General features: G+C 36.6%; 1 protein-coding gene across 1 annotated transcript in view; it reads left to right on the top strand.

Moving 5' to 3' along the window:
• acss3 (acyl-CoA synthetase short chain family member 3) overlaps window positions 1–24,486 on the top strand; it is a 37,590-nt gene that overhangs the window by 10,633 nt on the left and 2,471 nt on the right. Inside the window, exons 8-12 of the mRNA XM_056247462.1 lie at window positions 1,519–1,670; window positions 6,976–7,079; window positions 21,042–21,137; window positions 21,326–21,389; window positions 23,149–23,230. Coding sequence (XP_056103437.1) covers window positions 1,519–1,670; window positions 6,976–7,079; window positions 21,042–21,137; window positions 21,326–21,389; window positions 23,149–23,230 — 498 coding nt within the window. The remainder of the gene's footprint in view (window positions 1–1,518; window positions 1,671–6,975; window positions 7,080–21,041; window positions 21,138–21,325; window positions 21,390–23,148; window positions 23,231–24,486) is intronic.

Raw genomic sequence — 24,486 nt, forward strand, 5'->3', positions numbered from 1 at the left:
GATGTAATTGGCTCACCCAAAAATGTTTATATATATTTATTTTTCATTAATTCACCCTCATGTCATCCTGAATCTGTTATTTTCTTCTTCTTTTTTTGGAAAATAAAAGAAGCAGTTAAAAAAAAAAAAATTTGTTTTATCTCTTGTCCATAAATTCAATGGGGTCAAATGTTGCTTGGACCCCAACGTTCCAATTATCTTCTTTTGTTTACACAGAAGAAAGAAAGGTTTGGAACGGCATAATGGTGATTAAACAATGACAGAATTTTCAAGATAGGATGACAGCATAGGTGGGATTTTACTTTCTAAGCAACCGGCCATCATACAGTTTTCCCCTGGTTGACTTTAAAATGGGCAAGCAAAAAAACAACAGCTGCAGCAGTATTTAGACTATGGGCTGTTTTGCTAGTAAGTAACCATCCAGATCACACTAATAATTACCTATCAGTGCCCTATCAATAACGAAGAACCCCCTAAGACCACCTAGCAATGCACTGAAAACCCCTCAGAACACTTTAGCAACCGCAAAGCAAAGACCTGGCAAAACTCGTCTTTGAGCAAACATCACTCACTTCAAAAATCGGAAATATTGGATAATTTATATTACATAGCAAGTGATTCAGTGAGGTAAACAAAATGAACATTAAAAGCCTGCCAATTGCTGATTGACGTTGACGTGCAACAGATGCAGGTCCTTGTTTTGAACATTGTAAATCAAGGAAAAACCTTGTTCTTGTTCAGTTAAACAATTATTCATGGGCAGCTGATGTTTTTTCCCACTTTACTTTCTTTCTTTGGAATCAATCAGCCATAGGTAGACCTATACTTTTGTTTCTATAACAACACCTAAATGTTACAATAATTATTAGTTATCTATGTTCAAAGCTTGTCTAAGAAAAATCTCATAAATTTGAAATTGATTGGCCATTTTTTTTTTCTTACTAAAATGCACACAAACGCTGTTCAACAAGATGAGAGGTTTGTGTGCAATCCGTTTGGTTTGTTGTAATATGAAGTCATCGTTTAGCTCTAAGAGTATTCTCTCTGAGCAGCATGGCAGAAACATGAATATTTGAACAGCTCCTTGTGTGTGCAATCTCTCTGCAACAATATTATTCCGTTCCTTTGCCATACGTTTTGGCCATCTGCCACCCAGGCACCTTTTCAAACCACTCTCCATTTCAAACACATCCTTGATTTAATATTCACTCCCCAACCGCAGCAAATGCCCCATACTGATCCAGTCTGACACTGGGAGACTTGTACAGTTCAAAAGTGTTATACTTGCAACAGATGGCTGTGCAAAATATTAAACTTTAGCAACTTCAGTAGGATATAAAATGCGACTTTTTTTCAAAAGACTCTATCTGGAAATCTTCAGTAATTTTGTTGGGGTTTTTAATTGGAAATCTGTAGTAATTTTGTTGATTTTTTTTAAACTTAATATTGAACCATTTTTCTGAAGACATTGGTCTCATTTATGCATTCAGATGCTTAAAGCAGTTGCTGTTTCCGCAGGGTAAACCTGTGGGGACTCCGGACCCCGGGGCCTTTTTCCGTGTGATGTCTGAGCATGGAACAGCCTCCATGTTTACCGCTCCCACTGCTATCAGAGCCATTCGCCAACATGACCCTCAGGCAGAACACGGGAAACAGTACCCGCTCAGCAGGTAAACTCAAATCTGTTCACATAATGGCCCACGACATGGAACATCTTCAGTGAGGCATCTGCAAACAAGTTTGTTTTATTTTTGTATCAGTGGCGACTACACAGGAAACACGGCTTCCCCTAAAATTAATGAAATGTTTATGTGCAGTATATTCAAGTAATCTCTTTCTCTATGTATTTACAGAGGTCCCAAACAAGTTTTTGGACACTTATGTCACACAGATAAATATCTGAATATCAATGCATTAGATACAAAGCATCAAAACAGGTGGCAAATAATGCTGGTTTCCTCAGAGGTAACAGTACTTTTCTGAGACACTTTTTAACTTTTAATTATTTTAACACTGAACAAGTAGGACGTTTTTCATAGATGCAAGTCAGTTCCCCTCATAGTGGTCCAATCTAATGTAGAAACGAGTGCAGAAATCATCTTACGACAGGGTTCATGTGTGATTCATGAAACATTCGTATTCCGCCAATCCCATCGTACGAATGATCGTACGTTAATAAATGTGCCATCTGAAAACAGTTGTCATTTAAATATCACGTCCATATGAAGAGTTTATGACATGGAGAAACTTAACCAGGAAGTAATCTCATGAAAGAGAAATTGATCTTATACCAAAAACGCATGTTAACCTCGTAATTGCAAACAATTAAATTATTATTTACCACAAGAAAATACTTTATTAATGTTATGGATAGACTAAATGACACACTATCAATAAAATATTTTACCATTGGCAACACATTTTTTAAATGATAAATATGTGGCTTGGCTTCATATGTTTTCATTCCAGTCAAAATGCTTTTCTCAAAAAAACAAAAACAATTCTGGACCAGATTTACTATGCTGGACGCAAAAACTTGCGTACGGGAGTTGAAACATGACGCAAGATTTGATCGTAGCCACCGCTCACGCCCATTTTGATAAATGTCCAGTTTTGTGCGGAAACGACCGTACGCCCAGTTTTCGTTTTGTACACAAGGGCCAGTGACTTTAAACGTGTTTGACCAGATTTTTTAAAATTTATTGTTTTAAATTTGTATAAAACAAAAAATAAATTGTTATATAATACAAAATACATTTTTAATTGTGGCTTACGTGTCAAAATACTTCTTGGAGCCACTTTACAATGTACACATCAGCCTTGGTACATTGAGATGTTTTTTGCACATTGCTATTGTGCTGTTTGACCATTTATTTTTCAAAAGAAATGCTGGCTTATTGGACATCAGGCTTTCAGTGTCACGTTGGCTATAATGAAGTGCACAAGGAAAGAGATAGAGAACAAAAATAGTCTTTAATAAAATAAACAAGGGACACTCAGGAGATCATAGGAGAACAAACTAACACAACCACCTTAACTTAGAAGATACCGAACTAAGGCACAGATTGAAACTCAGGGCTTAAATACACGGAGAGGGTAATCAAACTGAACAGAAACAACGTGTGAAGGACTAATTAACAATCACGGAACTAAACTTAACTAACTGCTCAAACTAATATAATGCAGATTTATAATAATAACATTATAATATTTTAAATGATAGAAAAGTACAAATATAATAGTGCATATATTTAGCAAAATACTCCTCTCTATATTTTTTTTTTCTTGCTAACTAAAATAAATGTAACATGACATTGTTTACAAGTCATTTCCCTGCTTAGTCGCAGTTTGGGGAGCTACATTGTAGACACCTAAATTAAAATAATAGCTGTAAATACACATCCGTTTCCATTTTATCTAATGTCTGTTGCCACTGTTTTGTTTTGTCCCCAAAATCATTACTTTGTCTAACACAACATGGCATTTAGGCACTCGTAATGTGAATTTAATTATTGTTATCAGATTTTAATGCTTTCAAAATCTTTAAATTTCACTAAACAGCCCTGGTTTAATAGAAATGCCATTACAGTGTTGATTCTAGTGTGGATGTTCTGTCTACAAACACTATGTTGCTGTTTGCTGTGAAAGTGCATTTGGGGGCAAAAAAAAAGTGCAGTTACCATGGTGATAGTAATGGATGTGTTTCAATAAAGCAGTATAGAGCTGCTATACAATGGTTATGGCTTTGATTTAAAATAAAGCACCATCATGGAGCAGCAATTCCACTTCTTCCTTGCACTCAAATGATATTCTGCCTGTAATAACTATTCAGTGCCCATTTAAAGGCTCAGTCACATGGCTATTAATCATTTACATAAACGTCCAGTTAATAGATGGTTATGAAAGCTCGCACCCTGGAAAAAATGAACCAGAAAAATAATTGCATTGATGTGTGGTTGGAGGTATATTGTCTGTAGCTTTACCCTTTTATCCCTGAGATCTACAATGTTCATCAAGTTTTATTGCGCAAAATAAACTGAAGCTTTACCTACGTGACCATTTCCATCCTCTCGCTGACTTATCATCATCAAACATTATTACAGACTCAAGGTCCAAATTAAAAACAGGCAATAAATAAAAATGAACAAAATACAACAGCGTAAATTTCTGAATTGAATGACTGTCTTCTTTATCATGTAAGTATGGGTGGTCATGTGCCTGACCTCATTTAAGTTGTGACATATTTTAAACTTATTTTCATGTTGAATTTATTATGAATGTTTTGTATCCTTATATTCCTATAATTAGATATCTTGTTATTATATTTTTGACTTCTCATTATATTCTTATTATTTATTATTATAACATAACATAATATCTATCTATCTATCTGGGCTGTCAAACTGATTAATCGCAATCTAAAAAAAGTTTGTAAATATATACTGTATGTGTGTACACACACACACACACACACACACACACACACACACACACACACACACACACACACACACACACACACACACACACACACACACACACACACACACACACACACACACACACACACACACACACACACACACACACACACACACACACACACACACACACACACACACACACACACACACACACACACACACACACACATTATCTGACTTTGAAAATACAATGCATTACAATTTTACCAGCATAGTTAACCCAGCTAGATAAAAAAATACTATAACATCATAACTGTCCAATAATAGCATAATAGGGATTGTCATTTAGTAGATGGTGCTCGTTTACATTTTTTGACACCTCATGAATATTTATGCTGCATAAAAATCAGTTGGTGTTTTTTCCACACTTGGCTTATGCAAATCATCATAGTACCAATAATGAAGTTGTATTTTTCACTAGAAAAATAAACACATGGCCATTATTTCCATTTAAACTGGCTTTATGTGGCTCTGGGTCTGTCAGTTATTATTATGCTATGTTTCTTTAAAATGACCGTTAATGAATATATAAGCCACTTTAATTTTTGAACATAAATGACACAAGCAAGAAAAACAAACGCAAAGATGAAATGTAAGGAAAGGCAATTCAGCTCGACCAAAAAGAGCCACGCAATGCGTGACTTTACACAAAAGCACAGGCTCTCAGTCCAGGAGTGTGTCTCTCGTATCGGCGCTGTAACCTGCGGCTCTCAGCGTGGGTTTAATTGCATGCCAGAGGGCACGACTCGACTCAATAGAATTTTCCAGCTCAGAGAATCTACAGTGACGCTGTAAGATCAAGATCTGCCTTCTCTTTAAGATCATAAGGCCGATGTTAACCCGCACCTGCGGGAGGTCACTGTGATGGATTCCTGAATCTATTACATCCATGGATTTGTAAACACGAATACTGTTGCAAACGGTACCTTTATTGCACAATTGTAGCATAATCTTTTCGCCTACTTGCACACTTTTACACAATATAGCGAATGATCTCATCTTCATGTACATCAGTGCGTCATTTCCATGTTGTCGTGAGCTTTTTTCTTTCCAGTAAGCTGCAATGGTACTCATTTATTGCAGTTTTTATTTCATTAAAGTGCCCATATTATGGTATTTTAAAGGTTCCTCATTTTGTTTTGGAGATCTACTACAGTGTTTACATGAATCCATGTTCAAAAAACACTTTAATTTTCTCATGATATATATTTCAGCATCCCCTCGTTTCTCACAGTGTCTGCAACAGTTGGATAAAAGATTCAGTAAGACTGGAATTGCTGACGACTCCTTTCAGGCAGTTCAGAATCGATTCTTTGTTTTGAGAGACAATAACTTAATTTATAGTGCACTTTGATCTTGGAAACTTTCACATTCACAAAGGAGAAGGTGTATATCATGTTTTGGACTCCAGCTTCCAACAGACTCCAGCTTCTTGTAATGCAGATCACTCATACTGTAGGTGACCTCGACTCCAGGTAATTGAATAGTTTCTGCATTGTTTGACCCTGGAGTGAAACAGTGAAAAGAACTTAGCCTTATTATGGTTACTTGATCATAAACACTGACTCAAAGAGAAGCAGTTCTGAAGGAGGATCATATAGGGGAGAGTGTGTTGTCCTTTTATCTAGTGAACTGTGCACTGTTTTTTATGCTGACAACTGTTTTTTTTGCATGTCAAAGTACATTTTCTGTGGCAGATGAAATTAAGTATGTGGCAAAGCAAATTTATTCAGGCCTTAATATATAAAATATTATATATATATATACAGTATATATATATACATATATATATATATATCAGTACTCGTTGGTGAAATTGCTAGTTTATAAAACCATTTGGCTTTTGTGAAAAACAAAAAATTATTTGGCTAAAGAATAGCCATTAAGCCTTTCACTCAAAACGTTAGCTGTATCAGAAGCTTTGGGGTAAGATGTGTCAAGAGTTTTGCCTCCAAATGCAGCATATACTATTACAAACATCAAGTATTTTCCTAAATGATTTATGAAAATGTTAATAGTGTGAAATAAAATTAAGTCTTTAGAATGTGATTTTGCAGTAGTTCAAATCTTCCATATTTTTAATAAACTCATACATTTTCAATAACCATGTGGATTTTGTGGGAAAAATTGACTGTCCTTGGCTCCTTAGTGAGCGTCCCTTCGGTATCAGGTGTAGTTTACTGTAGACTTGAGCAGATGAAAGGATTGTGTGATGTGACCACCCTCAGCAGGGTTTAATCCAATCCTTGTTTGAGGATTGATGACAGCAGGAACCGTGAGTCCTCACCTTTACACCCCCTGTGATTCATCCAATCAGCGCTTGTCAGTTCTTCTTGTTTCTTTACTCCCAGAATGAGTTCAGTAAATATTTAATGCAAACCTGCATTCTTGCTCTTCACACATTTGTTTTCTGCAAAATCTTTGGGGACACACGAGGCTGCTCTGAAGTGTACAGACTTTCTAAGAGCTGTTTTTTTCTTTCTTTCTGTAGGCTGAGGAACTTGTTTGTAGCCGGGGAGCGCTGTGACATAGAGACCCTTGAATGGGCCAAGAGGAGTTTTGGAGTCCCAGTGCTGGATCACTGGTGGCAAACTGGTGAGTCACTGCTAACCTCTATTTAATTTCTGCTGTAATTTCCTATTGCATGTTTCATAATGCCATCTTGTCTTTTAAGTCATTGTTCACCGTCATTCAGATCCGTTTTCTCAGATTTAGTCTTTAGGACTGATTGTTCACAACATCAGTTGCCATAGTAATAACTTAAGCATCAGCACAACACCATGAAGTGTTATTATGTAACCACTGTGAGCTGTCATTGTGGAAAGTGAGGACTGTACATTATGTCAATCATGAATTTTGTTGTAATTTAATCCAAATTGACTTTATTTGAATTCAAACCATGAATGGATGTGGTTGTAAAATGGATTTCATGGAGTTTTTTTTTTCTGTTCATAGTACAAACAAATGGATTTCTTTCAAGTATGCAAAAAAAATAAAAAATGTCTGAACAAAGCCTAAAATGAAGTGTGATCCTCAGCTGTTGAAAATCAGCTGGTAATGATATCAGTGGTTGGCACAATGTGATTCCTCTCAGCAGGCTATGAGTCAAAAAATGTCTAATTTAAGCAGATCAAATACTTGTTTGATGGAAGTTTGAGTGGCACCGTATTCAATTGATGGTAGCTGGGAATGGGATTAGGGGTGGCCGGTATGACATCCAGATACACTGCCATTCAAAAGTTTGAGATCGCTATGTTTTTCTCCAGAAGGGATCGGTTTCAAATGAATGCTGTTGCTTTGAACTTTCTATTCAAGAACATGGAAATTAAGAATCCTGGGGGAAAAAAGTTCCTCAAAAATATTAATCAGCTCAATTGATAATAATAAGAAATGTTTCTTGAGCAGCAAATCAGCATATTAGAATGATTTCTAAAGGATCATGTGACACTGAAGACTGGGGTAATGATAATGAAAGGTTTGCATCAGAGGAATAAATTAACATTTTAAAAAAAATGTTAACATAGAAAACATATTTTGAATTGCAATAATTAATTATTAACAATAATAATTGCAATATCAACAATAATAATTGCAATATTAACAATATTACTGTTTTTAATCTATTTTCTTAATCAAATTAAGGCAGCCTTGGCGAGCATAAGCTCAAAAATATCAAAAATCCTCCTGATTCCAAACGTGTGAAAGTTGTGTTTGTAATGTGTACATTACATTAATTCCTTGTAATGTACAAAAATAAGCATGTTTTGTATATTTGTGGAGATGACTACCTAAATATACTTTACTCTTATTTGATTTTCTTTGATAAGAAAAGAATCTTACAAAGTTAAGATTATAACAAATGAACAAGTCTGGCATAAAAAACTAAAAAAAAACTTCATAATGGCACCGTGTAACACCTTAGTTCAGGGGTGTCATACTCGGGGTCACAAAAGGGTCACTGTCCTGCAGATTTTAGCTCCAACTTGCCTCAACACCTGTCTGGAAGTTTCTAGGTTGCCTAGTAAGACCTTGATTAGCTGCTTCAGGTGTGTTTAATTGGGGTTGGAGCTGAACTCTGCTGGACAGTGGCCCTTCAGGACACCCCTGCCTTAGTTGAAAGGAAATAACTGAAAACAGTACACAAACAGATTGATTCAACTCTAAGTTTCTGTACGCTTCACTAAAATAAGTGGCAGAAGGCAAAAGGTGCAACTTTCTGTTGTTTGTTTATCCATGTTGCAAGTTCCTGACCTTAAAGTCACTCTTATTTCTCTGGCAAGCCTGGAATGGATTGTCTGAAAAACAGTACACTTCTTTTGATATTCATAACCCCTATTGCCAGCATTATGCATAAGCCATCACATACATAATGAATTGGGTTACCTCCTCGTTCTATACTGGCCGCAAAACATATTCAGCTCAATGAGAAATAAACAGGTGCCAAGCTTGACGAGAGAGTATTTGTACAAAATGAACCGAATCACCCCAACCCCCCACCACCCCCCCGCCCGTTGCTCTCACGACCATATTTCTAGTCGGTACTTGTAAACTCTTTGTTTGTCATTCGACAGCACACATTTAAAACCAGTGTCAGATCTTAATGCATGAACGGGAACAACGATGAATTCGTACGTCTGTTTGTGTGAGCACAGGTTCAGAGAGGCTAAAGTACTTAATGTGATGAATGATTCTGTCTTCACTGTTTGTGTGTGTCCTGTCCTCCATTTACAATTTCACCCTCTCTCCATCCAATTCATGATTAAAAGCACGTTTATGCATCGCCACGAGACGAGTCGTATTATTACACATCTTGAAATAACAGGCACATCTCCACTTCGGCGTGCAAACACAAACGCCGTGGCGTGTTTGAATTATTCAGCGGCACAGAGCGAGATTTGATTAGAAGAGCTGATGAGGTGTAGTGTAACAGCAGTCTGGTTGCGCTGGTGTGATAGCTTTTCTGAAATAAAGTGGAAGTGATTTGAACCTTCATTATCTATGTCCTTACTAGCTCAAAGTTCCCCAGGCTCATGCGTGAATTGCAATATCAGAAGTCAAGCGGCTGTGACAGTCTCTCTCTCTCTCTCTCTCTCTCTCTCTCTCTCTCTCTCTCTCTCTCTCTCTCTCTCTCTCTCTCTCTCTCTCTCTCTCTCTCTCTCGTCTGAATAGATTAAAAGTTAAACACAAAAAATTAGGGATGCTCTGATACCACTTTTTACAGAAAGAGGCTGATACCGATACTATAATTTTTAATACTTGCCGATAACGATACCTGTATTTTCATTGCATATGTAATTTTTAAATAAATTAGGTAGAGAAACTAAAAAAATATGAATCATATTCATTGGTTTAATTTGTTTAGCAAATATATTTCCTTCAGTTATTTTCATGCATGATTATGCATTAAAATGTATTGTATGAATTTCTGTTACTTTCACTGTTCATTCTATTGAATTATCATATTTTATCTTTCATTTAATAGCACAGTGCATATTTAAAGCTGCTCCAGCTGGGCTCAGTGCTAAGGATTGGGTCAGCGGTTCAAATGTTTAGATACCAGTGAAATATTATACTATTATACTATTAAATAGTATGCTATTTTGATACTACAGCAAAAACTAGCCTAATTAATGTAAATTAAAAACATTATTAAAGATAAGTAAACAGTCAGAAATAAAATAAGAACAAACAATCCAATTTCAAACAGCACAAATAAATTCAATGTTTTTAGAGTTTTTTAGGTAGGTCTAACAGTAGTTTCAGGTACAGAATTTGAATAAAGTAATCAAATGTAAAATAACACTGCATAGACTTCCGTATTAATTAAATATAGATGATTTGTTATTAAAGTTGCAAAAAGCATTCAGTCGAGCAGTGAGTGATTTTTTCTTTGTCCTTTGATAAAAAACACAGCAGCAGGTTTATTTAGCGGCTGTCCCTTTAAGAGTGAATGCACGGATCCAATATACCGTTACAAGACCGTTGTCCTTTTTACATAATTTTGTGTGAATTTGTCAGTTCAAGCGCAAGAAGACGTGAAAGAGAATTCAATTCAGTATTCAAGTGCTTGGGATGTTTGCACACAGTAAACTTCTTGTCTTGTAATAATGTAGGGGACTACTCATTATACATAAATCACGTAACAGTTTTAAGTTTTTACTTCTACGATTTAGTTTTAATCCAAATGACGTGTGCTGAATGAACGATCAGCAATCAAGAGCATGCAAGTGCGCTCTCTCACTCTCTTTTCGCTCGGGGGTCTGCCGCTGCACGCTCAATCCACTCTGCGTGTTTCGCACACCAGATATATAGGCGTAAATATTTCATTTGTTCAACATTCTATTAATTCGATACCTTTACTTCATAGACATCCTTATCTGATATATCCATTCTGCTCTCTGTTTGCTCTGTTGTCTGTGTTTCTTTTTCACAAGCACTACTGTACATCGGAGCATTTTAATGAGTACAAGTATGAATACACGAGCGCAGTACCGGTCCGATACCTATACTGGTATTGTTATCAGTGCATCTCTACTAAAAATCCGTCATTTTGAATGCTACAAGTGAATTTAGCCAACATTATTAAAGTACAAGTGTCTTTAAAGATTAACGATACTGGTAAAAAAAAAAGGTGATAATATTCAAATATTGACGATAATCAATATGGTACCGATGTGCGATCATAATGACATTTATTTAATTTGCTTAATAAAAGAATGTTGAAATCAAATTTGATATCCTTTTATTTTTATTATGTGGTAATTACAATTTACAGTCAGTGTTGTTATTAACTAAAGCTTAAGGTATTCAAAATCCTGAATTGAAATAAAATGAAATGTAAATATTAGATGACAAAACCACATAACAAAATGAATAAAACTTCAATTAAAATGAATGAAAAATTTAAATATAAAAGTAACAATTAATTGAAAATATAGATACATACTATAATAGTATATAATTAAAGCTGCAAGCAGCATTTAGCGGTGTTCAAGCAGTTAGTCAAGTCAAGTCAAGTCACCTTTATTTATATAGCGCTTTTTACAATACAGATTGTATCAAAGCGCTTCACAGTGATAACATGAAAACAATATAACAAAAACAATATAACAATATAACAAAGTTTGTTTCTAAAAGAAATTGTGTCAACGTCCACCTTAAGTAAGGCAGATCAATAATATTATTGAATATTAAATGTTAAATGTCCCCAACTAAGCAAGCCAAAATCCAAGGCAACAGTGGCAAGGAACCAAAACTCCATCAGGTGACAGAATGGAGAAAAAAACCTTGGGAGAAACCAGACTCAGTCGGGGGGCCAGTTCTCCTCTGGCCAACGGAAGAACAGTGCATGATTCGGGCAGCATTACAAGTCAGATTGGATCGGAACATTTAGAGTATTTTTTGGAAGTCCAAGTATGCACGCCGGTCTTAAGACGAGTTGTTGAGGATCAGTGCCGTCCACCATAGAGAGTCCATATCGCCCGTGTTGAGTCGTCACTTCATAGGCTTTGTGATTGGAGCATCTGAAGTCTCCGTGAGAGGCTGGATACAAACTGGAGCTGACGAACGCCATTTTCTCGGGACTCGCGTCCCGAGATAACAGCAGAAAAGCAAAGGGAAAATTAAGGCCTTTAAGGCCGTTAAGCACAAAAGCATCAAAAGACATTAAGTTTTATGTAGCAAGCATGATTTACCATGATATACTACATTTCAGTGTGATTTTTCATGATTTACCATGTTCCAGTATGATTTACCATGAATCTAACATGATTTTCCATAGTTTACCTTGATATACCATGTTATAGGATGATTTACCATGATGTAGCACATTCTAGAATAATTTACCAGGATTCTAGCATGATTTACCTTTTTTACTATGATTTACCATGTTTCTGGCGTTATTTACCATGATTTACCACGTTGACAGCAATTATATGAAGCATAAGAACAATTGAAGTGATAAACTCTGAAAAAAATATGAATGTGTTATAATAGTAATTGTTATATAAGTGATTTTATAGTGTCTATATACATTTGAATGCAAAAGCACATGTGAAAAGACTATTAATAAGAAGAGTGGCCAGCAGAGGGCAGTAGAAGACCACTTATTGGCTCACTTTCATTTTCAACTACTTTGTTTCTCCAGTATTCTCCACTGAAGCAAACCATTTTTTTCATGTTAACTCCATAATGCATGCTTACACACACACACACACATTTTTGGGATATGTTATTGTGAAAATCTGTTTTAATGCTATATGAGCATTTCACATATTTCTTTGCAATGTAATAATATAAAAGTAATTAAAGAAAATGCTTTAAGCATTTGTTTGTTAGCCAATGCTGAAAGCTGATAAAAAAATATTAAAAATGTCTAATGCTGCTGCTCCATCTAGTGGACAACAGTGCTATTACAGCCTACTTATACAATAGGCCATGTTTTTCATATCATTTAATCTACACACGCTCATTCTGATGTAGATAGAGACATTTGGAACTTCAGGAGCCAATGTGACTCAATTGTCACTTCAATAGACGATTTTTGACTAAATGTTATTGTAAATGTTAAAATAGTGAATTTATAAAGTCTAAATATTAATTATAGTTGAGTAGTGTGACAAAATGTAGTGTGATAGGTTCTCCCCAAACTGAGGCCCTAGCACCTGGCCAGGTTTCAAGTCTCTAGGCCTTACGGTTTGGGCTGCACGATGCGTTTTAGGTTTTTTTTTTTTTTCAAATAGCAATTACAATAGGTTTTCAGCACTTCGTGCTTGAACACCTAATAATAGGGGACCTTTTCGACAGTTATAGCGCCACCTATGGTCTGATCTCCATGAAACTCTGCATGCTTCTTCACCATGTTATGACACATGTGCTCATCAATTTTTGTGAAGTTCTGAGTTTTTATTTATGATTTATAGGCTTTTGAGTGTATTTTGACACGCCCCCTTTTCTAAACGACCCTGTTACAGTGAACCAAAGGGCAAAGTTCAACTTTTTTTTGATAATTATTGATCTAGAGAGTCCATAGAATTGTCCTAGACTGGTCTGGTTCCGATCAGGCAAAAAACCAGGGACTAGTTCGCAAAAGTAGGTTTTGGACAAAATTGGCCATAACAATTTTTTTTTGCTCAAATCAAGAATCCGAGATATACATCTTGTCCGTCTTGAGCCAAGGAACACAGTGGTGCAAAAAGCTTGATTCCAAGTCAAACGGTCTAGGAGTTATGAGCAATTTAGTACTTTTGGTTGCTGTAGCGCCACCTATGGGCCAATCGGGTCATACTCTGATAGGTTCTCCCCAAACTGAGGCCCTAGCACCTGGCCAGGTTTCAAGTCTCTAGGCCTTACGGTTTGGGCTGCACGATGCGTTTTAGGTTTTTTTTTTTTTTCAAATTGCAATTACAATAGGTTTTCAGCACTTCGTGCTTGAACACCTAATAATAGGGGACCTTTTTGACAGTTATAGCGCCACCTATGGTCCGATCTCCATGAAACTCTGCATGCTTCTTCACCATGTTATGACACATGTGCTCATCAATTTTTGTGAAGTTCTGAGTTTTTATTTATGATTTATAGGCTTTTGAGTGTATTTTGACACGCCCCCTTTTCTAAACGACCCTGTTACAGTAAACCAAAGGGCAAAGTTCAACTTTTTTTTGATAATTATTGATCTAGAGAGTCCATAGAATTGTCCTAGACTGGTCTGGTTCCGATCAGGCAAAAAACCAGGGACTAGTTCGCAAAAGTAGGTTTTGGACAAAATTGGCCATAACAATTTTTTTTTGCTCAAATCAAGAATCCGAGATATACATCTTGTCCGTCTTGAGCCAAGGAACACAGTGGTGCAAAAAGCTTGATTCCAAGTCAAACGGTCTAGGAGTTATGAGCAATTTAGTACTTTTGGTTGCTGTAGCGCCACCTATGGGCCAATCGGGGTCATACTCTGATAGGTTCTCCCCAAACTGAGGCCCTAGCACCTGGCCAGGTTTCAAGTCTCTAGGCCTTACGGTTTGGGCTGCACGATGCGTTTTAGGTTTTTTTTTTTTTTTAAATTGCAATTACAATAGGTTTTCAGCACTTCGTGCTTGAACACCTAAATATGATTTTTAGTGGCTATATTGAAAATATAGCACAACCTCTTGGTGTGTGTTGCTTAAGTTAAGCAGTGTGTGTTTGCAATCTCAAACACACTCGCACACACGCATGTAAATGTGTTGTTTAATTATTATTCTCAGCGGCGACGCTCATCCAGCACACAGAAAATGAAAGAAAGGCTGCCGCTTTTGAGACCTGATAATAATCTGTGCGCTATTTTAAGACGCAACTCCTGCTGTGAAGAGGTGGGGGGCTTTGGTGATGAGGGCTGCTGATGTCACCGCTGTTGCCGGGCAACTGGTATGTTTCCAGTTGGGAGTATGTGGCAATGACTGCTGGCTTTACAAACGACCTTAATGTGGCCGTGAGCGTTGGCGCCTGTCTTTTGAGCTGGGCACCGTGTGGATCCTGGCACAGTCTGTCGGTTTTTGACTCTGGTGAAGTCTATCAGTCCACTAAATGAACTTTACTTGACGGCAGGTGGCTGGCAATGACCGGTGATTTTTGTGTCAAAAGACTCTCATTTAATTGGCGTTTTGACCAAAACTCGGTTAAGCACACCTGCTCACTCCTTTTCTTTGATTTGATTTTAAAATGTTCAAGTTTTTTGCACCCAAAACATACAAGTTGTAGTTTTACATCCTATTTCTGACCCTTACAATTAAACATGTTGTATTTAATACGATACCTTTAAAAGGAACCCGCTCGCATGACTGACTTGACTAACAATGGAGCACAAGAGAAAAAAATGAATAAGAAAAGTATGTTGGTAACACAAAGCTATGGAATGATTTAGGGTGAGAATTTTATAGGGATGAACCAATATGAAATTCAGACGCCTAGTGCACCAGAGGGACAGCCGCTTTTGCATAGTTTGCCCTTCCTGTTTCATAATAATGTAAAAAGTGAATATCTACAATAACCAACATGGTACCAATATGTTGTGTAATAATAATGAAATTGCTTTATTTTAATTAATAAAATAATGTTGAAGTTAATTTTGATATACTTGTGTTTAACATGTGGTAATTGCTTAAGAATCCGTGTTTTTTTGTTAACTAAAACGTAAGCTGTTAAAAGGAATTTTTTATTGATTGAAATAAAGGTAAAATAAAATAAATGATAATTATTAGACAAAAAAACGTAACTTAAAAAAACTTAAAGATAAAGTTGTTTACGTTGAATTACCGAATTAACTAACGGTGCACCAGAAAGGCTGTCGATTTTGCATAGTCCGCGCTTGTGTATGGTTTCGAAAGCCACCACTTTCAGAGATTTTTACAGATACAGATAACTGATAACTAATCATATTCATATTTTGAAGATGACAGTCAGTATATTGTCTAATACAGAGTGGTGCAAGGATGACGTCAGAACCCGGAAGACTAATTTGCCGCTGGTTCCCTCGAGATTTTCCTATGACTTTTATAATGGGGTTTTTCAATTTATGAGTCAAATAAAGCCTGTTGTAAACATAACTTGACGATACTTTGATGTTTTGTTCTTCAACGTAAACTGCACACACTCACACCCCAAACTGTTTTAATCTAGTTACTTACTAGAAACTTACTAGAAACCAGAGGCGAATTAAGGTGCATTCACACTACAAGCGACAAAGCGACACGAGCGACATTTGGACATTACTAATCATTTTACGGTGTTTTTCACCTGCTTTTTTGCGTAAAAAGTAGCAAAGTAGACATATTTGAATGCAGCCTAATTGTTAAGATGATTTTGCATCTGTTTTGACACTTAAAAGCTCCAGTGCCCATGCATTATAATCGCATGGAAAAGAGGGACGGGCACATTCTTCAAGAAAATTGTACTAGTTTGGAACGAAATTGTTGTGTGTGTAAATGACCTACATCCTAATTTCAGAAATAGCAGACTTTTCTGCTCTCTGTGTGTGTTTCTACACACTGTGCGTCGATCACCTGTGAAAAGCTTTTGAGCTTTCTGCATTACTCCCATATGTCAGCGGTGCCAGACAGACTCATGGTGCCACACGCTGCGATGCCAACAGTTTCTGCCTCCCTCTTTTTACTAGTTTCTCTCGCTCTTCATCACTCTCTCTCTCTCATGCTGTTCACAGCTCTCCTGTAGCATCTGGCTCCGAGACAGATGACGAACAAGTCTGTGTTCTATTTGTGAATGCTTTGCTCTGTCGTCTGCTGATTGTGAAATATTTTTAACTTTTGTGATGTTTATTTATAAGCCAGACTCGTAGTTTATGCAGTGACACAAACGCAGATATGTACGCTGGGTCAGTGCAATGTGAAGGTGCTGTCCTGTTTTACAGTACATACGTTCTTGCATTTCTGTGGCAGAAACACACCTCAGTACTCAAGGGGGTGATGTATTTCCTTGAAGTGTCTGTGCTTCTGGATATGTTATTTGAGGTAACTGCTGAAGTAAGTAACTTGATGTAACGGAAGTAGAGACAGATTCTGTATCGTGACGTACATCCGAGGAAGCTGATTATGGAAAGAAAGTAGGCTGCAGACTGCAGACTTGTTTTAATCTAACAGTTGTTGATTGGATGGAGGCGGATATGAATGCGATGATGTAGTTGATGGACCCTTTTCGTGGACAATGAGGACGCGTTTCCACAGTACTTAAGTAACTTATTTCAGTTAGTAAGTTGATAAAACTTCATTTCTTAATGTTTTTTTTTAATTCAAGTTTTTTTCCTGTCATTTTTATTTGATATTTTATTTCATTTCAGCTGTATTTCAATGACTGAAAAGTATTTGTAATAGTTACAGTTTTAGTGAACAATATCTCACAATAACTTCACATTAAGATGCATTTATAAATGTGATGATTAGGTGTTCAAGCACGAAGTGCTGAAAACCTATTGTATTTGTACTGATTTTTATTATTATTATTATTATTATTATTATTCTTCTGCCGTAAAACGCATCGTGCAGAACGTGCTGGAGCTCTGAAACTTTGTCAGATGGTAGTACAAAAATCGAGGAGAGCCTCAGAAAGTATGACCCCGATTGGCCTATAGGTGGCGCTACAGCAATCAATTGCGCGAAACTGCTCATAACTCCTAAACCGTATGTCGTAGACTCAAGTGTCTTATATCATTGGAAAGCTGGAGGCCTGAAGAACAAAACGTATATCTCCGATTTCATTTCCGGTATGCAAATTTTTCCGCCATTTTGAATTTTGTCAAAAACCTACTTTTGCGAACTAGTCCCTGGTTTTTTGCCCGATCAAAACCAGACAAATGCATACATGTTCTCTGGAGTCTGAATATCAATATTCATTGAAAAAAAGTTGAATTTGCGATTCACGGTCGCTAGGGGGAGTAAAATGATCGTTGTGGGAGGAGCCTATTTTACTAAAATGGCTATAACTCGAGAAAGAAATGAGATATCTTCACCAAACTTGGAACACATGTGTATGAGTTCAATCTGAGGTCACAGTAAAAAAATCGCTTCGACCTAACACTAGGTGGCGCTATAACACACAAAAAACCTAAATGGGGCTATGACAACCTGACCGTTAGTCCGATTGACTTGAAAATTGGTATGCAGTGTCTTGGTCCAAGGTGCCATGTATGTGTATGAGGAAATTGGCGTAACTCAAAAAACATGGCCGCCATCGGCCAATGAATTTGAGCACCTATTAGACGAGGTTAACGGAGGCCAATCGGAACGAAACTCGATGGGCATGTTCGACTCATGGCCAAAGAGGTCTGTAAGAGTTTTGAAAGAAATTGGCCACTAGTTGGCGCTAACGAGTTTTACGGCTCTGTAATCACGTGGTGTTGCACACATCCCCAAAATATGCATATCATTTGATACATCTCCTCAGGTTGAACAACTTTGCCTCTAGAACCATTGCTGTCAATCAAATCGTTCATTAAATATTCACGAATATGTTAAAAACCTACTTTTGCGAACTAGTCCCTGGATTTTCGCCCGATCGGAACCAGACCAGTCTAGGACAATTCTCTGGACTCTCTAGATCAATAATCATTGAAAAAAAGTTGAACTTTTGCATTTTTCGTATGGCTATAACAGGGTCATTTAGAAAAGGGGCGTGTCAAATACACACAAAAGCCTATAAATCATAAATAAAAACTCAGAACTTGACAAAAATTGGTGAGCATATGTGTCATAACATGGTGAAGAAGCATGCAAAGTTTCATGGAGATCGGACCATACTTGGCGCTATAACTGTCAAAAAGCTTTAAAACCATACATTTCCTATGGTAAATTGCCTGTATTGGCTTTAAATGCTGATCTCTTGAATGAATGCTCAGATCTTCTTTAAAAAAGGTCAAGAACATGTGTAATATCACTCTGTACGGCATTGAAAAATTTCAGACAAATCAGACAAAATTTGCCTCTATAATTAATTGTCACAGGAAGCCTCAAAACGAAAGTAAAACATTGGGCCACGCCCCCCCAAGTACAAATTCACTCATAACTCGAAAACGGAAAGTCTCTGCCCGCTCAAATTTTGATGGTAAGGTCCTCTCGGGGATCTTGATCCAAATCTATCGTCGCGGGGCTCGGGAGCGCCCCCCCCCCCCCCCCGCGGATCGCTAATCTGTGATAACCCCAACTTGAAACGGCTATAACTCTTGATCCAGACCATCTAGATCCTTGTGGAAGAGCTTGTTGGAAAGGGCCCGTCCTCATCTCGCTTCGATTCGAGGTTGGTGCGATTCGACCCAGGCATTTCCGAGATATAAGCCCACAAAGATATGCATTTAAACGGACATTACTCCCGCCCCCAATCACCCAGCAACACCGGGATGGTCTTGTTCAACAGAGCTCCTCTAACACTATCTAAGTTCTGAGTTTCAGATTTTTACACTTTCTCGTTCCCGAGATATAAGTAAAAAAAAAAACTAATTTCCCGTCATTCATTTCAACCGTTTATGTAGGCTGTAAAACCGCTGTTGTCCACTAGAGGGAGCAACAGCATTAGACATTTTTAATCTTTTTAACCAGTTTTCAGCAATGGCTAACAAACAAATGCTTAAAGATATTTATTATGTTGGAAATAATATTTATAATAAATAATATAATATTAAATAATGATTTATTAGAAAGTTTAATATTTTTACATCACAAATAAATATCTGAAATGCTTAAGGACCACAAAAAGAGATTTTCACAATATCATAACCCAAAATTGTGTGTGTGTGTGTGTGTGTGTGTGAGCATGCATAATGGAATTCACATTGAAAGACTGGTTTGCTTTAGTGCACAATACTGATTAAACCAAGTAGTTCAAAATAAAAGTGGTACTATAGCAATAAGTGGTCTTCTACTACCCTCTGTTGGACATTATACTTATTAATAGTCTTTTCACATGTGCTTTTGCATTCATATATTTAGACACTAAAAAATAACCTTATGTGACAATTACTATAATAACACAATCATATTTTGTCTTTCAATTCACTTTACTGTTCTGAAGCTTCACATAATTGCTAGCAACGTGGTAAATCATGGTAAATCACGATAGAAACATGGTAAATCACAGTAAATAATATTATTACATGGTGTATCATGGTAAATCATGCTGGCAATGTGATTAATCATGGTAAAGCATGATACAATCCTAGTAAATCATCATTACATGGTAAATCAAGGTAAACTTAAGACAAATCAAGGTAAACTATGATAAAGCATGCTAGAATCATATTACATCATAGGCTACTAGAATGTGTTCAATTGTGGTAAATCATGCAAGAACAGGGTAAACCATGGTGAATCATACTAGAACTCGGTATATCATAGTAAACTATGGTAAATCATACTGTAACATAGTAAATCATTAACAATCACACTGAAATGTTGTATATCATGTCAAATCATGCTAAAACATGGTCTATTCCATCTATGATGTCAGTGGTTAAATGCTTGCTACATAAACCTTAATGTCTTTTGATGCTTTTGAGTTGAACTGTCTTAACTGTCTTAACTGTCTTAACTGTCTTAAATGCTTGAACACCGCTAAATGCTGCTAGCAGCTTTAATTATAATTATTATTGCTATTAAAAGATTAATAAACAGAATTTCCATTTCATGACGACTTTTTCAAACTCAGACATTCCTCGACCTGACAAACGCAGATTAAACATGTTACGAGTGCTGGCCAATATACAGGTCACTCAGTTTTTCATGAAATAGTCAAGGTTTCATACGCAACAGTCTGAATATAGTCAGTTTTGCATCACCATTGTTTACCCTCTCTCTTACCTTTAGAATGAAACCCGTCACTGTACCTTTAAGATTTCTATAGATGGGTTAATGCCCTTTCTTCTGATTAGGAAATGAGCAACAAGACCCCTTCAAAGTTGCTGAACGATGAAAAGTCATTGATGTGCAAATATCGGTGGTCATATGTTAATGAGCTTATGTTTGTGACACGAGTGCCTCCTTCTGAACGACCTGCTTATGCAGCTTTCATCTGTCTCTGTTGTAGAAAGCGGCTCCTCCATCACTGCGTCCTGTGTGGGTCTGGGCTGCTCACTCGCTCCCCCTGCCGGCACGGCCGGTAAAGCCGTGCCTGGATACGACGGTGAGATCCCTCTACATTGTTCTTTGGCTAACCCTAACCCTACATTTGATCATTTGTTTATCACAAACTCTTTGTTGTCGATCGATGAGCGATTATGTCTCAGAGCTCCTTTTGATTGACGTTTGAGCTTGTAATAGCTAGATAATTCAATACATGACCAAAGCACTTTCTTTATCTTTGTCTCATAGTGACAGTGATTGATGATGATATGCAACAGGTGAAACCAAGGACTCTGGGAAATATTGTGGTAAAGTGAGTTATTTTAATCCTTTCATTGTTTTCTTTTTATCGATCGAGACAGTGGGAAGGGGACAGAAGGGAATGGCAGTAGGATCAGGCTAGATGAAGGAGATCTCTGGAGCGTATGCACTTACCATGAGGCCACAGGGCCGGGCATCGCATCACGAAACAAATGTCCTGGAGTAGCATCAAGATGCGTGAACATGCAATTAAAATGGACCTTTTTTCTAATAGCCATTCTCTGTTTTAATTCACAATTAATCAGTTCATCAAAATGTAATAAGTTGCTCCCCCTTTAAAATGAAATTGCCAAGCCATTGCTTTCAGATGGAAAATTTAGCTTTGAATTAAAAAAAATTAAATATATTAAAATAGAAACTAGTTATATTAGTGTTTTTACTGTGTTTTTGATTAAATAAATGCAGCCTTGGTGAGCATAAGAGACTTTTTTCAAAAACATATATATTTTTTATGTTTTCAAACTTTTGACAGGTATAAATGATACAACGCATGGTAGAATATTACAAATGGAGGTGCATCCTGGGATGATTTTTCCTTCAATTATCCTTTGCTGGTAAAATAGTTACAGTACAATTTATGTTTATATTGAACTAATTTCAAACGTTTAAACGTCAAAAGTGTACACCTTTAGATGAAAAGGTCATGAAGAAACCTGTGAAATGTGTTACTAAACAATGCTGATTTCAGAGCTTCTTCAATAATGAAACTGTATGAAATACACAATAATAATAAGAAGAAGAATAAAAGATCAATACGAGTATCTTTTCAATGATATGACCGAATGTTCTATCCCCCTGTTGTAGACAGCCAGTCATATTTTGACAGGTCCAATGCCCATCCAGACCTCCGCCGTGTCTTTAAGATGACAGCCCAACCTCTTTGTTTGATCTTCACAAATAACTCTCCTTTTCTGTGCTTTCCACTTCAATGTCCACTCATCTTCCCCACACAATAAAAGATTTAATGACACAAAGCCAAAGCTGAAGAGAATCTTTTTATCACAGATCTGACTTTAACATCTCAGTCTTTGTACGAGGACATTAAGGCCGAGTCTGAGCGGAATGTCTAATGGGGTCTCGTCTCACACCGTCTGCTTAGAAAAGAGCATTTTGTGTGTTCTTTCAGGCCTTCTTCAGGTGCAACCCACGTCTAAGCCTGGCGACGCGTCTGTCCTCGCCCGCCGCAGAGGGAACTAATCTCGCACATGTTTGTGTTGTCATTTTTGTTCTCCGGTAGATTTGATGTTAATCAAAAGCGTGTTTGTTTGAAAGCCAGACGGATAGAAGCTCGGATTAAAAGGAAATTGTGTTTTATAAAACAAGACGATACATAAACACTTTCAGGAGTCGCACATACCTTTTTTTTTTTTTTTTTTTTTTGAAGTATTTTGATTTATGTGGCCATCAAGGATTATATATAAAAAAAAAGAGGAATAAGTCAAAAATGATGACTTTATTTTGCGAGTACTTTGGTAATCAAACAGTTTGGTTATTGAATAACACCAAAACATTTCTCAAAATATCATCTTTTATGCTCTGCAGAAGAATACAAGTCATACAGGTTTGGAACAACATGAGGGTGAGCAAATCATGACAGAATCTGTTTGCTGTTAATCCTCTGAATATTGTCATTCATATTTATACTTGAAAGCATTTTCTGAAAGGTTGAAAACATCCTATTCCTTGAAGCAAGGTCACGTCTTGACAATTTTTTTTTCTTGTGAAAACATGTCTTTTTCTTCTCTCGACAGGCTTCCTCTGCCTCCCGGGGCGGCTCTCAGTCTCTGGCAGAATCAGACGCTGTTTAAGAAGCTGTACTTCACCAAGTTCCCTGTAAGCATTCAGCTGTATCCTCCTGAGACCCAGAAAAAAAAAAGTTTTTTGAATTTAGTTTTTTTCCATGTCATCACACTGTTTAGAGCACAATAAACAAATGGTAAAAAAACACATATATAAAATAATATTTTATTCATACGTTATGCTATGTCCTCTGTAGTGGACGCCAGGACTAAGTTGTTTAAAAAATAAAATGACATGAAATTATATGTATAGGCAAAAGCAATGGGATTTTTTTTCAATCACCAATACATTTTGGGGTTTCAGGATTTTTTCAACCAAAATTTGTATAAAGATTATTCTCAACTATGTTATGAAAGAAATAATGGAATGAATTGATACACCATTTTACTTTTTGCAATATGTGGGTAAAATGGCCATAAATTAATATTCCCATTCAATGCAATGTATCTACACACTGTATCTAATTTGCACATTAATGTGTTCTTGGAGCAACATTTAATGAAAAAATAAGTGTAATAATTGGAGTAATAATTGGCAACATTTTAATAATAATATCTAATATTTCATAGGAATATTGATGTATAATTTATTTCCATATTCACTTGTTGTGTCTCCCAGAATGCCTGATAAACATGATTTTAGTCCTGATGTCCTCTACAGTGGACACGTTTGAAATCAATGCCCTGTTCTGTAACAGAAAGTAATTTTTTTATTTGAAACCCCTTAACATTTTCCTGAGATGTTGTTTTATGAAATACAATTTGAAAAAGTAGTCCAATTTAAATATAATTACAATATATTATCATATTTCCATAAGAATGCTACATTTGATCACTAAATTAATGTCAGACATTTTTAAAGACCAAGGAGAAGTTGTTTTCATGGTGAAACCTCCAAACATTTGGTATCTCTCAAAAGTCCTGAATGTGCTCTTTACAGGACACCCAGGTTGTGTCATGTGACATGTATGATGTCAGAGAAATTCACTAAAATATAATGTCCACTACAGTGGACAAAAGTCTATTCTTGGGTCCCAGGAGGATATACACGCATATATTCACCATCTGCTCTACTGTGACATGCATGCAAGTATCTTTCTTTCTTTTTGTGCAGTAGTTTGAAAGGAGCACTTTGTATCACCAGCATAGGCTGACTTTGGACTTGCAGTTACGTCTGGTCCAGTTACTGTGGTCAAAATCCAGACAGACCCATTCAGACAGGCAGTAAGGGACTGACATGCAAAATGACCAGTCACAGTTTATGTTTTTATATGCAGATTAGGGGAAGGT

The sequence above is a fragment of the Rhinichthys klamathensis genome, unplaced genomic scaffold (assembly GCF_029890125.1).
Source record: "Rhinichthys klamathensis goyatoka isolate OS25496 unplaced genomic scaffold, OSU_Roscu_1.1 h1tg000048l_1, whole genome shotgun sequence".
In the NCBI taxonomy this organism is placed as follows: Eukaryota; Metazoa; Chordata; class Actinopteri; order Cypriniformes; family Leuciscidae; genus Rhinichthys; species Rhinichthys klamathensis.